At 54.8% G+C, this 14,099-nt stretch overlaps 2 protein-coding genes across 2 annotated transcripts; one reads left to right on the top strand and one right to left on the bottom strand.

The window, feature by feature from the left end:
• Positions 1-575: 575 nt before the first annotated feature.
• On the bottom strand, positions 576-6,752 carry DCLRE1B (DNA cross-link repair 1B). The gene is made up of 4 exons (XM_030965884.1): positions 6,519-6,752; positions 6,263-6,407; positions 5,904-6,083; positions 576-5,815 (listed from the first exon to the last, which is right to left on the bottom strand). Exons 1-4 carry the CDS (start codon positions 6,705-6,707, stop codon positions 4,986-4,988), a joined length of 1,344 nt encoding a protein of 447 aa, XP_030821744.1. The 5' UTR covers positions 6,708-6,752; the 3' UTR covers positions 576-4,985.
• A 98-nt stretch (positions 6,753-6,850) lies between these two features.
• AP4B1 (adaptor related protein complex 4 subunit beta 1) lies at positions 6,851-13,244 on the top strand. The gene is given in 11 exon segments (XM_030965883.1): positions 6,851-7,075; positions 7,166-7,390; positions 7,459-7,589; positions 7,824-7,971; positions 8,104-8,386; positions 8,389-8,602; positions 9,287-9,370; positions 10,270-10,373; positions 10,525-10,732; positions 11,205-11,489; positions 11,893-13,244. Coding segments are annotated over 11 exon segments (2,271 nt in total). The 5' UTR covers positions 6,851-6,962; the 3' UTR covers positions 12,369-13,244.
• Positions 13,245-14,099: the final 855 nt, after the last annotated feature.

Below are 14,099 nucleotides of genomic sequence, written 5' to 3'. Positions count from 1 at the left end.
GAACGGGACAGGGCCGGGAACCGAGCGGGCCGGGGAACAGAACGGGACAGGGCTGGGAACCGACCTGGCCTGGGGAACCGAACGGGACAGGGCTGGTAACCGACCTGGCCTGGGGAACAGAACGGGACAGGGCCGGGAACCGAGCGGGCCGGGCTGGGGAACAGAACGGGACAGGGCCGGGAACCGAGCGGGCCGGGCTGGGGAACAGAACGGGACAGGGCCGGGAACCGAGCGGGCCGGGCCGCGCTCCGGGTGTCAGAGCAAGGCCCAGGCTCTGCTCCGGGCCCAGCCATGGCACCAGAGTTACGGGCAGGAACTGATGCTCAGCAAGTTCCACCTGAACATGAGGAAGAACTTCTGTCCTGTGAGGGACCAGAGTACCCTGGAGGGTGTGGAGTCTCCCTAACTGGAGCTATTCCAGACCCATCTGGACACAATCCCATGCCATGTGCTCTGCGATGACCCTGCTGGCACAGGGACGTGGGACCGGGTCAGATGCTTCCAAGAAGGGATTTAGTGCAGTCAGGTCACCATCACCCACTCAAGAACTCCACAGCATTTTTTCCAGTGCCAATGTAACAAACTTTTATTTGCTTTCTTGCAAAAGTTGACAACATTTAAAAATAAAAATTACAAATAGTCTTACCAAAATTCAGACTGAGAGTAGGTTTAGATTACACATTGGGAAAACATTCTTTATTCAGAGGGTGGTAAGGCCTTGGCACAGATTCACAGAGAAGCCATGGCTGCCCCATTCCTGGAAGTGTCCAAGTCGAGGTTGGGCAGAGCTTGGAGCAACTTGGTGTAGTGGAAGTTGTCTCTGCCCGCAGCAGGGTTTGGAACTTGATCTTTAAGGTCCCTTCCATCCTCACCCATTCCGTGATTCTATGAAAACCTCAGAAACTCTCACAGCTTCCTGTTTACATGAACACAGCACAACAAGTGTGAACCCCCTCCAGCCAAACGCTGTCCAGGAGCTCTGTACCCTGAGACAGGGACGTCGCAGTGCTGCAGGGAGGTCGCAGTCCTCTGGGCAGGATTCTCTGCAGGCTCACGTGGAACACGATCCTCACCCTCCCCAGATGTGCCCAGGAAGTCCCAGCCTCCCCGAGCCACAGCCAAGAGGCTCCTGGTCAAGGTCTGTCCCAAAGGTTTTATTGCACAACCCGTGGCTGCCTGTGCCTCAGGCTGGGCTTTGGCCAAGGGCAAAGCCACAGCCTGAAAAACTTCAGCACGGCAGTGGCTGTGGCAAAACATCCCAAATTCAGCAGAAGGAATCACAAACACACACACAACATCCACAGGAGCTCACCTCACGTGATTATCAAAGTGATTCAACCTTTTCAACGTGTTCTAGTATCTTTTCAGAGGACTCCATTAAGAAAAAAAAAACAAACACAAATATTTTAGGCTTTGGAGTAAGTCCAAAGTGACACCACACCATAGAGGTAATTATGTAAACTCATTCATTTTCTGGTGAAGGAAAGCTTTCACCATTGCAGTTTTTTTAATCTAGGAAAGAAGGCCCTGTCTCCAGGAACAGAGAGCAGCTCTGCAGCAAGGAAGGAGAAGTTGTTGGAAGTGCTTTGGCCTTGTAATTGGGGAAGCAGAGTCAGAAACCCAACCCAGCATTGCTCTGGGGTGTTCCCTGCAAGGTGACATTACACACTTGTCTCTGTGGAGCACAGGAGCAAGGCAAGTTTTACCTCAGCCTCTCAACAACATAGAGAGCAATTTTCCCCTCTCCACAGCATCAACAGGGCACTCCTTCTGGCTTCCTACTGTTTTGAGAAGTTAGAGCCAACTGAGCTGTCCACAGTGCAGTGATTGACCCTCCCCAGGCAGCTCTGCTCCAGAACCTGCCCTCACAACACGCCAGCATTTGATCATAGCTTGGTAAAACAGCACTGAAAACTTGCCAAGGGGAACTCAGCTCGTTCCTGTTCCTCTGCAAGGCCTTGGCTGAGCTGTTTCCCCCCACTGGGGCTTGGTTCCCAACTGTGGAGCAGAGATAAGCAGCTGGAGCATGCTCTGTGTGTATAGATTTGGGAGGACTTTGCTCAGAGCACATTCTGTTCCCTGCCAGGATAACTGAAGGTTCCGAGCATGCAGCCCTCAGATCCCCTCAGCTGCTGGGCTGCAGCTTCTCCCAGTCACTGCTTTGACCAAAACACACCTGTGGGCAGCACTGCAGGTGAGCTGGGAGCAGCAGGCTCAGAGCCTGCTCCCCATGACACTCAGCTGCTCCCCTGGGAGCCAGGAAAACAGGGAAATCCTGGAGACAAGTGTAAGGCACAACAAGGCCTGTAAGAGCCAAATATTTACTGCCAGAAGACTTCATGAAATCTTTTAGGTCGAAAAATTAATTTAAGATCACAGAATCCAACCATTAACCCAGCATTGCCAGGTCCATCACTAAATCCATCTTCAGGGGAAGCTGAAGGATGCCCAGAAGCCCTAACAGTCAGCAATTCCAATTTTCCCCACAAGGCCCCATTTTATTTTCCAGCATTTTAGGACAGCACACGAAAGTACTATTTAAACACCTAACAGGGAAGAAATGTTTGGCACAAAAATGCCTTGTGCACCTGCTGTGCTGAGGCAAAGATCTCCAACAAACTGTTGGCCAAGTCCCTTCTGCTTCTATTGCCTCTTAAAGCCAGAGAGATTTTAGGTTTCCTTGGCTCAGCATGATGGATAATGCCCTCCTCAAGTGGCAGGAATTACCTTTTCAGCTCTAGAAAGTGAAGCCAGCAATTTATTCTGCAGCTTTAACTGAGCACGTAGAAAGGGGATGCAGATCCCCAGACTCTGAAGTCTGCAATGTTCACTTGTTTGTGCAATATTAAAGCTCAGATCTGCCCCTGTAAAGAATTACCATTTACAACTCCTTTTTGCCCAGAGGCTGACCAGGAGGTTCTCCACCTCATTGACTTTAATAACTAGATGATAAGAATAAAAGAGGCAAGGCTGGATGCCACAAAACATCAAATCTCCCAGGTCATTTGCAATATGCCCAAGTGGAGCAGTGACTCAGAAGGTGAGCATTCCTCCCCAGCAGTGTAGAGGCTGCTCAAAGCAGGACCTGGAATTTGGGAGTTCTGGCAGTGCTTCACTCTCCTGCCTGTCAAATGAGTCACTTGAATTTCAATAATATTTAAATAACAGCCTGCATCTCCCAGGCAGCAGCAGCAGCCAGCACACTACAAGCACAGCACTGTCATTTCCATGTTACAAAACGTGCAGGTGTCTCCACTCACACCCACCTGACAGAGCTCTGCAGTTGAGTTTGATCAGGAAATAATCCACACAGAAAACTCCAAGCTGCAGGACACAGGGCCCACGGCAGGAGGCTCAAGCTGCCCCTTGCTGCCCTGTGTGCAGTTCACAGGGCACTGTTTGTCACTTCCAATGTCCCCATGGCAGCTGGCAGGCAGAGCCACAGCAGTCCCAGGGACAGGCACTCCTTATGTAACAGGGATAAATATTGCCATGCCTGGGAAAGCACAGGGTTGGCAGTCAGGATTCACGTTTGCCAAACAAACAGCTTTCCCAACATGCCCACTCTGGCTGTCAACACCCTCGCTGTTCTGGACAGCCCTGTTTGTGACTGCTGCATCCAGGGGCACCTCTGCTTTTCACAAGGCCTGGCTCTCCTCCAAGAGCAAACTTCCTTTTCTGTCTCAATTCAGGGAATTCAGCCCATCTAGCTGCCACTTGGAAAGGCCCTGTAGGACACTATGTTCAGAAAATTCTGAAACATTTTGCCTAGACAGCACCAAAAGGAGGATAAAGAGAGCTGAGGCACAAACTGGTTTGCTGTTCCAGGACAGTGTCCAGTGACCATTTCCAGTCCAGCTGCCCTGACCGTGTGAGGGGCCAATCTGAAACACTGGCAGTGCTGTTTGGCACAGTCAGCTGCAGTGGGTACCCAGTGGTTTGTCACACTACAGACACTTCCCAGCTGTGCCAGGCCGGGGCTCTGCAGCCAATCCAGAGTGGGGAAGTGCCCAACCTCCAACTAACAGAGCCAGTTCTGCTGTTCAGTCACAATCTTTGCAAACAATGCTGCTCAGACTAATCACTTCACACCACCAGGCAGATGTTTCATTATCTCCCATTCCATCTGCCACTGCAGGACAAGAGCAGGCAGAATGTGAAGGCACAACACGGGCAGGTACCAGGAGTGCTTTGCAATCAAACAGAATTCAGAGGTGCAAGAAGTGCAGAGAATTTAGTGACGCACTGCAAAGCCTACAACTCAAGAACCCAGACAATTCCCACTTTTTCTAGCCACAAACCTGATAAAGCACTACCAATTAGCATTGACATGGCACTTTCAGGAGAGCAGGAACCATCCAGCTGCAGTTGGCTGGCTGGATGCAAAAGCTGAAAGTATTAGTAGATTAACAGATAGAAAACAGATTATTGGATTTCAAGGCACTTCCTTTTCTAGATTTCTTTTAGCAGCATTTTTTAAAAGCACCTTAATAAAGAACATTTGTAATACACTTTTGAATTAGTTGCTCATAATTGGTGAGGTTTCACAGACTTACAGAAAGGAGAATCTTTGAGACTCTCAGATTCCCCCCCTTGCTCCTTTAATCACATTCCAGCCATTAATTACTCAGCTGCAAACAGCTCACACCCTCTGCAGCTCTGCTTGAATCAACCTCTAAGTGACTTTTCTAAGAGGGGATAGGCAAGTCACTGCAGAAGGTGGACACAAGGCACACAGACAGTGGGACCACAGTGCCCAGCCTAGTGTGGGGACACAGCCGATGTAGAGATTAAAAAAAAAAAAAGTAAGTTTTTAAGAAGTACCATCCACAAACTGCCTCTAGTTTCCTCTTTGTCCTCTATAAAGACATAAAGAAAGTAGAGCCCCAGAGCTGAGCTCCTCTCTCCTAATGGGAAACCTGTGCATGAAGCAGAATGAAACACTGCTACCTGCTGCACTAGCACCAGCAACGTCACACAATTTTTCAGGGCGCGTCTTTCTTCCAAAGAAAGTCTTCTACCAGCTGATCAAACTTCTGGGAGGAAAACTGCTTTAGGACGTGTAAGGGAGCGAGTAAATACTGCTCTGCAAGGTGCTCACTGGAAACAGCTGCTGCTCCTGCTGCTCCCAGCTGTTCCCTACTCAGCTCTTCCTTCTCACCCCTGTGAGAAGTGCAGCGTTCTTTTGAGCAGAGAGCTGGCTCACAGTAGTGCCGAGGAACCTTAACATCTGTAAACACTTCAGGTTTCTCTGTATTTTTCTCTGGGGAGTCGTAAACAACCCCTCGGGGCACAGAACTCCCCAGGGCTCTTTTCCAGAGACTTGTGGGTTTCTGTCCCCTCCTTCGGCTTTGCTGCTGTCCAGACTCTTGCACAGGCTTTGAGACTGTGAAGTCAGGAAGTACCTGGGGAGCAGAGCTCAGGTATTCCTGAAAGTAAACCTGGCACATGTCATCCTTCACAATGGGAATGATGGAGCAGGGTTTCAGCCACTTCACAAACTCTCGCAGCTCCTCAAAGGATGAGTGATCCGAGTAGGGGATGAGGTGGATGTTGGGGTGGGTGACTTTCACGGGCCTGCCCGTGGGGATGATGGCAATGGTGGGGTGCTGCGCGTTCCAGGCAACCAGCGTGTCCCAGCAGATCTCGGCGACGTCCACGGCGCGGATCCAGCCCGTGCCCTCCTCGGCAGTGAACACATCGGGCAGCTCCAGCAGCCGCATCTGCTCCAGGCGCCAGGGGCTCACCACCACCCACGTGCTGAACTCCAGCGCCAGCTCCACCAGCAGCGTCTCCTTGCCCAGGGTGTACACACCTGCCAGGGGAGCGGCAGCTCAGGGACAGGGCAGGGGGACACAAGCCCTGGCCGGGGCCGTGCTGGCAGGAGGGAGGGCAGCACTCACCGATGACCACGTGGTGCTGCGGGTGGGCACGGATGAGGTGGGCAGCCTGGCGGGTGGCCAGCGCCCGCGAGGGCAGGGCCCGCTGCGGGTGGCAGTGCGTGTTGTCCAGGTACAGGCGGTCGATGTGGCGGCCCCTCAGCACCGGCTCGCCCTGCATGGCACTCGTGTAGCGGAAATCTCCTGCAAGGACAGGGATGGCAGGGCAGGCCCAGAGAGGGTGCCAAGTTTCCCTCACAGAGGATATTTCTGTGCCATGTGCTCTGCGACAACCCTGCTTGAGCAAGGCATTGGGACCCACTGCGGTCCCTTCCAACCTAACCCATTCTGTGATTTTGTGATTGTAGGAACCTGCCCTGTACCTGTGTAGAGGATGGTGCCAAAAGTACCCTCAAAGAGAAACATAACGGAGCCAGGGCAGTGGTTGGAGTCGATCAGCGTCACCGTCACCTCACCCACGACATGGCTCTGCCCCACTTCCAGCGGCCGGATCCAGCACTTCGGCACCTGCAGAGGCCAAGGTGAGGGCAGGGCAGGGGCAGGGCAGATGATAAGGTTCGGGACAGGCATATGGGGATGCCCAGGCGATGAGGGCAGAGGCGGGCGGGACACACCTACCTGCAGGCGGTGATGCAGGAGGCGGGCGGTGAGCGGGGAGCAGTACAGCGGGCGGCTCCAGGTACTGGACAGCCCCACCGTGTGGTCCGAGTGCATGTGGGACAGGAAGAAGAGCCGGGCGCCGGCCGCCTTCCGCAGGCTCCAGAAGTCCACGGCGATGGGGGTCCCGGCCAGCACCGTCCCGCTCATGCCGGGCGTGGACCCCTCTCCCCTCGCGCCGGTTTTGGCGGGAAGCGCCGCGCACGCGCGGGCGGAGCGGGGCGGGGCCGGGCGGCGTCACTCGCGCGGGGGTCACGTGGGCGGGGCGGTGGGACCGGCGGGCGGCACCGGGACCGGGACCTGGACCTGGATCTGGATCTGGATCTGGATCTGGGACCGGGATTGGGATTTGGGACCGGAACCGGGTCCGGGAGCGGCGCTTAGGAGCGGCAGCGGCGCGGGGCCATGCCGTACCTGGGCGGCGAGGAGGTGCAGCGGGAGCTGCGGCGGGCGCTGTCGAACCCGCACGTGCAGGCGGACCCGGCGCGGTACCGCGGCGCCGTGCTGCGCGTGATCCGGTACGGCGGCCGGGCCGGGCCGGGCCGGGCCGGGCGGGGGGCGCGGGGCCGCGCCGAGCCCCGCTGAGCCCCGTGCCCGCCCCGCCGCAGGCTGATGGCGCAGGGCGCCGACGTGTCGGGGCTGTTCCCGGAGATGGTGAAGGCGGGCGCGGTGCCGGACGTGGTGCAGAAGAAGCTGGTGTCGTTCTACGTGCGCGCCCAGGCCCCGCGGCAGCCGCAGCTGGCGCTGCTGGCCGTGAACTCCCTGCGCAAGGACTGCGCGCACCCCAGCCCGGCCGTGCGGGGGCTCGCCCTGCGCACCATGTGCGGCCTCAGGTGCGGCGGGGACCGGGGGGGTGTCCCCGGGCGCCGTGCCCCGCTGACGGCCGGCTGCGCTCCCGCAGGATGCCCGGGATCCAGGAGTACCTGCAGCAGCCTCTGGTGAGCGGGCTGCGGGACAAGGCGTCCTACGTGCGCAGGGCGGCCGTGCTGGGCTGTGCCAAGATGGTGAAGATGCAGGGGGACTGCGAAGTGGGTGAGTGGCTGGTGGCCGTGGGGCTGGGCTGGTGGCCGTGGGGATGGGGACGTGCAGGTGATGTGTTCGTGGTGTGCGTTCAGCCTTCAGGGCTGTCCTGGGGTCCCTGTGCTGCCCCTGTGTTGTCATGGCTGCAGGGCAGAAGGAGAGAGAAAGTGGAGGGTAGTGAATGAAAGACTCAGAAAATTGCAGTGTGCTAACAGATCCTGATGGCAGGAGCTCTGTGCTTTGCAGATGGCGCTCTGGTGAATGAGCTCTACAGCTTGCTTCGTGACCAGGACCCCATTGTGGTCGTGAACTGCCTGAGGGCCTTGGAAGAGATCTTGAAGAAGGAGGGAGGTGTTGTCATCAACAAACCCATTGCCCATCATCTCCTCAACAGGTTTGCATTCTTTGGCATTAAGATGGTGCTGGAGGCTTCTCTTGTTCTCATGTTTTCTATGCAGAGAGGCAGTTCCTGGGGGACATAAGATGTTCCTGCCCTCCCTGACTCGTGCCCCTGTGCCCCTGGCAGGATGCCTGACCTGGACCAGTGGGGGCAGAGCGAGGTGCTCACCTTCCTGCTGCGCTACAAACCCCGCAGCGAGGACGAGCTCTTCGACATCCTCAACCTGCTCGACGGCTACCTCAAGAGCAGCAGCCCCAGCGTGGTGATGGCGGCCACCAAGCTGTTCCTGGTGCTGGCCAGGGAGTACCCAGATGTGCAGGCAGACGTGCTGGTGCGGGTGAAGGGCCCGCTGCTGTCTGCCTGCACCTCGGAGAGCAGGGAGCTCTGCTTCACCGCGCTCTGCCACGTCTGCGCCAGATCCTCCGGAGCCTGCCCGGCCATTTCAGCAGCCACTACAAAAAGTTCTTCTGCTCCTACTCGGAGCCCCACTACATCAAATGCCAGAAGATGGAGGTGCTGTGCGAGCTGGTGAACGATGAGAACGTGCAGCAGGTGCTGGAGGAGCTGAAGGGTTACTGCACCGATGTGTCGGTGGAGCTGGCGCAGGGAGCGATCTTTGCCATAGGTGAGAGCTCTGCCTTGCCTTGGCTGCAGCCCTGCACCTTTCAGAGGGGCTGTGCTCTGCTGAGGGGTGCCTGGGCAAGCACCAAATCACTGCTCTGTGCTGCAGCAGCACAGGCAGCAGCCTGCCCAGGAGTGGTTTGTGTCAGAGTGTTTCTGAAGCATTGATTGTTTCAGGAGTCCTGGCGCTGAGCTGCTTCAGGCTGGGCAGAAAGTGCTTGAATCACGTGTGAGCAGATGCTCTAGAGAAAATGTGTCATTTCTTCTTGTTAATGAGCCTTAGAGCGTTCAGTGAAGCTGTGCAGGGAGTGGAGAGCTCTAATACCTGCTTGTCCTTTGAGTTCTGATGGGAGCAGAGTTCAGGTGATAGTTTTGGTTTTGTGAGCTTTAAAAATAGGTGAATTATTACAGTGTTCCTAAGGAGAAAGTTGGAGATGATAAAATGCTTTTTTTAATTTATTAAATTTAAGGAAAGTTCTAAAATCTTCTGAGGCATGGCCTCAAAAAAAAGAACATGTTCCTGGTGTGGAGAACAAGCTCGTTTGGCCACACTTTCAGAAATAGTAGTCAGCAAGGAAAGGAGGGAGACTGTTCCTTTAAAGAGAGTTTGTGGTGAGTAGCTGGGTTCAGGACTCCTGTTTCACTCTGATAGAAGGTTGATTTTCATGTCTTTTTGGCATCCTTGCAGCCAATATTGCCAGGACATACACAGAGCAGTGTGTGGGGATTCTGACAGAGCTTCTGGGGCTTCAGCAGGAGCACATCACCTCAGGTAACCACTGCTGCTGGTTTATGCTCTCAGGAGGTGCCTTTGCTGGAGCTCCTGATCCCAGACTCAAAGGCACTTGGCTTTCAGTTTAATTGGCACCTTCAGGTGGAAGTTTTCCACGTGGGTTGAGGGTATGAGGTGTGTTCCTTCTGCAGGAACTGCTCTCTCTGGAAAAGGAGATGGTTGTAGCTGTGCTCGTGCTTCTTTTTGGCTGCCACCTGCTGACTCAGGGAGTGAGGGGCTCAGCAGAGATGTTTTACTGTCTGTTTGAGAGCCAAGATGATTAATAGATCTTTTAAATCTCTGTGATTTCTGTTCCTCACATAATAGTCTGATTCAGTTGTGCCCAAGCTTCCTTTTTCTCTTCTGCCCTCAGATCCACCTTCACATCACTGCTGTTCCTGCTGTTCTCCTTTAACTGGTCTTGCTCTCTGATTTGAAAACCACACACTTGCACTCAGCTGTTGCATTCCATCTCAGGAGCTGTTTTTGTGTCTGAGTGGGCAGCAAAACCTTTCAAGTTTTGACCTAAAGTTCACGAGCCTCATTTTGAATCGGGGTCAGCTTTAATTTGTCATCCTAACCTCGTGTGTCTGAAGCATCATGAGTCAGAGGCTTTTTAAAGGCTGGCAGTGGCCAGAAGAGAGGCTGCTCTCCAGCAGAGGAACAATCTGAAGTCTCAGTGCTCTATTTTAGGCCTGGTGCAGCTTTGCTCTGACAAATGCAGTGTCATGGGATTGGGAAGGAGGGTGCCTCAAATCACAGTCTCAGGCAGGGCACTGACCTTCCTGGCTGAGATTTGCAAAGCCCCTTGAGTGGAGAGCTTTGAAATGATTTCTTTTTCTTTTCCCTGGTGGTTTTTGTGACTCTTGGGGGATGCTGATAACTTGTTTTCCTTGCAGCTGTGGTCCGTGCTTTCCGGGACCTGGCCTGGCTGTGTCCCCAGTGCACAGATGCCGTGTGCCAGGCCCTGCCAGGCTGTGAGGACACCATCCAGGACAGCGAGGTGAGGGGGAGGGTGGACAAGGACTGTCCATCTTCCCTTTGCCTTGAGATTGGGGGCAAAAATCAGAAATCCTCAGGTTTGTTCTCCCAGCATTTCCTGCCAACACGTGGCACACAGCAGCTGTTTGCTGGTGTTCCTGTGGTTCCCTCAGGGCAAACAAGCACTAATCTGGCTCCTGGGCACCCATGGGGAGAAGATCCCGAACGCTCCCTACGTCTTGGAGGACTTTGTGGAGAACGTGAGGTCGGAGTCATTCCCGGCGGTGAAGATGGAGCTGCTGACGGCGCTGCTGCGGCTCTTCCTGGCCCGGCCTGCTGAGTGCCAGGACACGCTGGGCAGGCTGCTCTACTTCTGCATTGGTGGGTTCCCCGTGTCCCCACAGCTCCCAGGGACCTGCTCTGGCTGTGATCCCAGGCTGTGTCAGTGTCCAGGCTGGTTCCAGGTGGTTCCATGCCTTAGGCATGGCTGGCTGAGTGTGGAGTCATGGAATCAGAGTGGAAGGGACCTTAAAGATCATCTAATTCCACCCCCTGTCCTGAGCAGGGACACCTTCCCTGTCCAGCCTGGCCTTCCAGGGATCCAGGGGCAGCCACAGCTTCTCTGGGCACCCTGTGCCAGGGCCTGGCCACCCTCACAGGGAACAATTCCTGCCCAACATCCCATCCATCCCTGAACTCTGTTAGTTTAAACCATTCCCCCTTGTCCTTTGGGCTGTCTGCCCGTAAGCAGGCTTGCATTGTGACCCTGAATTCTGTTTTTAATAGTTTAGTGTCAGTGCTCAGGGGCAGTGTGGCCGACAGGGTTCTCCATGGGTTGCTGTCTGTGTTCCAGAGGAGGAGCAGGACATGGCCGTGCGGGACCGTGGGCTCTTCTACTACCGCCTTCTGCAGGCTGGCGTGGAGGAAGTGAAGAGGGTCCTGTGCAGCCCCAAGTCTGACCCCTCCCTGGGGCTCCTGGGGGACCAGAGCAAGCAGCCTGTCAATGCCTGGGCTCTGGAGTTCAACACTCTGGCCACAGTTTATGGCAGAGAGCGCTGGGCGCTCGCCACCGCTCAGCAGCCTGTGGAACCCTCCTTCTCCTGCTCTCCTGCTGCTGGCTCCAGGAGCAGAGACACAGGTAAACAAACCTGCCTCCCCTTCCTCTGGGAGCCATTCTCCCTTTGCCAGCAGAACACAGAATCCCAGAATGGTTTGGCTTGGAGAGAGCTTTGAAATTCCTCTCATTCCACCCCGTGCCATGGGCAGGGATCTTCCACTGTCCCAGGTGCTCCCAGCCCTGTCCAGCCTGGCCTTGGGCACTGCCAGGGATCCAGGGGCAGCCACAGCTGCTCTGGGCAGCCAAGATGTTCTCCCATCTGGGAAGAAGGTCAGAGTGCTTTGGGAATTTGGTGTGCAGTGTGTGGCTGGTCACTCACTAGCCCAGGAAACGCTGCTGGTGGCACTGGGATTCCTCTGCTCCATCAAATGGGCTCTGTGGAGCTGGGAGCTGCATCTCACAAGTGTTTGTGCTTGCATTTCAGAATCCCTGGTTTCTGAAGGGGATAAGGAAGTCCTCGAGGTTCATGCTGATGCTCCAGTGTCTGAAGGGAACAAAGAACTCCTCAAGGCTCATCCTGATGCAGGCAGCCTAAGCTTGATTCCTGATGTTTCCCTGAGTGCAGAACAGTTTGAGAAGACCTGGCTGAGCCTGGACACGAGCTGCCAGCTCTGTCTGCCCTGGTGTGGGCCTGTCCATGCAGACACCATGCAGACAGCCCTTCGTGTGGTGCACATCCAGACCATTGCCATGAGCAGAGCAGGAGCCCAGCCCTGGAAGGCTTATCTGAGTGCCCAGGATGACTCAGGCTGCCTCTTCCTCACAGAGCTCTTGCTTCAGGCAGCAGATTCAGAGCTGCAGGTCTCGGTGAAGCAAAATGAAGCAAAGCCAGAGGCACTGCAGTCCTTCATCTCAGCCTTGAGGACAGTCCTGGAGGCAGTGGCTGGACTGGAGTCTTGACTGGTCCCTGCTCCCAGCAGGATGCATGCTCAGGGCACAGGAAAAGTTGATTTCTCTGGCTCCTTTTGCCATACCCAGTGCTGGTTTGGTAGTTTTAAACTGCAGAGTTTCCAGTTTACCTGGAAAGCCTGGGTGGTGTGGAGGAAGCTGCAGCTGGGGAGCAGGGCAGGGTGAAGGGGCTGCCCTCCCCCTGGGTCACTCTGGTGTGAGTCACAGGACTGGTGGCATCCGTGCTGGGTGTCATGAGGCACAAACATCACCGATGGAACCAGAGCTGAGCAGAATTCAGGGCTGTGTTTTGCAGAGGTTTTTTTTCCTGACAGTTATAAATAATTTTAAAAAACCCAAACCAAACACCAGAGGCACCAGGACTCTGCCACTTCTCTCACATTAAGAGGAACAGTGCAGTGAGAAGAGAATATTTCAGTCTTGGCCCCCTTTAGATTTGTTTTAATTTGCTGTCTGATTTCAGTGGTAGCTTTGCCTGGGGGTGAGCAGAGCCCTGCTGTGCCAGAGGAGGGCAGGCAGGGGACATCCTGCTCACTGGAGCCAGCATGTTCCAAGACACACAGATGTGGGTTTCTCATTGAAATGTGTTACTGAGGTGAGAATTGCCCTCTCTGAAGTTCCCCCAGCTCCTTGATTGAGGGTGAGGTACACAGTGAGATTGATCTAACAGGGCTTTAGGGTACTCTGTGAGGAGCACGAGCTTCTTTTAACCCTCTTGTGCCCGATTTCTTGTCATTTTTGCTTTCTTTGAATGCGTTGATTGTACCCTCAAATGGCACTGTGCCTTCCATGCACTTCACTGAAACCCTGTCACTGTTAAACACACTTCTGCCTTTCCTAATAAAAACGTGAATCATTCTTGGCTGATTTCTGGAGTTTCTTGTTCCTTCAACCCTCAGGACTGTGGATGGAGTGATCTGTGGATCAGGGCAGCTCTGCAGTCCAGCTCTGCCCAACAGGGCATTTCTCTCTGACCTTCCTTGCAGCAAAGCTTTAGGGAGCAACTGGGCAATAATTAATCTCAGTCTCAAATGCCAAGTTACTGTGAAGGGTGAACCTGCAGGTGGACTCAAGGGCAGATCGCCAGTCAGCTGTAGCAGTTGACAGCTCCCACCGCTGTGTTGTGTTCCTGCCCTCAGGGAGAGCTGATGTGGGAAACACGAAAACTTCCATCCCTGGAAAGTGTCCAAAGAGGGGTTTGGAGCAACCTGGGGTAGTGGAAGGTGTCCCTGCCCGTTGAGATGAGCTTTAACGTCCCTTCCAACCCAAACCATTCTGGAATTCTACATTAAAAGCATGAAGGGGAACTGTGCTGTGGCTTTTCCATGCTGTTTTATGGACTCTTCCAGCCGCATTCCAGGTTTGAAGCCTTCCTGGTGAAGCACAGCCCCTTGGGATGTGAATGCTCCACAGTTCTCACCCCTGGGTACCCTGGCAGGGATGGCTGAAGGAATTGGGGTGGTGGTGGTGTCCAGCATGTCCCTCCCCTTGTCCTGGGTGCTGCCCACCCTGTGCCAAGTGGAGCTGGTTTGAGCAGAGGGTGCCAGGGCCCCGTGCTGTGTGTTGTGTTGTTTGACCAGGATTATCTGCCACGCACTAATTTCCTCTGGGGCTGTGATGAAGTCAGAAAACCACAGGCAGCTCTCCCCGGCGGCGCCTTCCGCTGCGGATCACTTGACATGTCCCGTCCCAGGAGGGCCAGGCCAGGCACACTGCGGCACC

The sequence above is a fragment of the Camarhynchus parvulus genome, chromosome 26 (genome assembly GCF_901933205.1).
Source record: "Camarhynchus parvulus chromosome 26, STF_HiC, whole genome shotgun sequence".
NCBI classification, from domain to species: Eukaryota; Metazoa; Chordata; class Aves; order Passeriformes; family Thraupidae; genus Camarhynchus; species Camarhynchus parvulus.
Note: the sequence above shows the minus strand (reverse complement) of the source record. Positions and strands in the feature narration are given on the sequence as shown.

What these genes read in the sequence shown, in the direction of transcription:
- DCLRE1B (XM_030965884.1), bottom strand. Translation starts at nt 6,707, where the DNA reads ATGAGCGGGACGGTGCTGGCCGGGACCCCCATCGCCGTGGACTTCTGG. An exon ending in TGGCACCATCCTCTACACAG is followed by an intron (nt 6,084 to 6,262) that starts GTACAGGGCAGG and finishes CTGTCCTTGCAG; the next exon opens with GAGATTTCCGCTACACGAGT. An exon ending in GCAGCACCACGTGGTCATCG is followed by an intron (nt 5,816 to 5,903) that starts GTGAGTGCTGCC and finishes CTCCCCTGGCAG; the next exon opens with GTGTGTACACCCTGGGCAAG.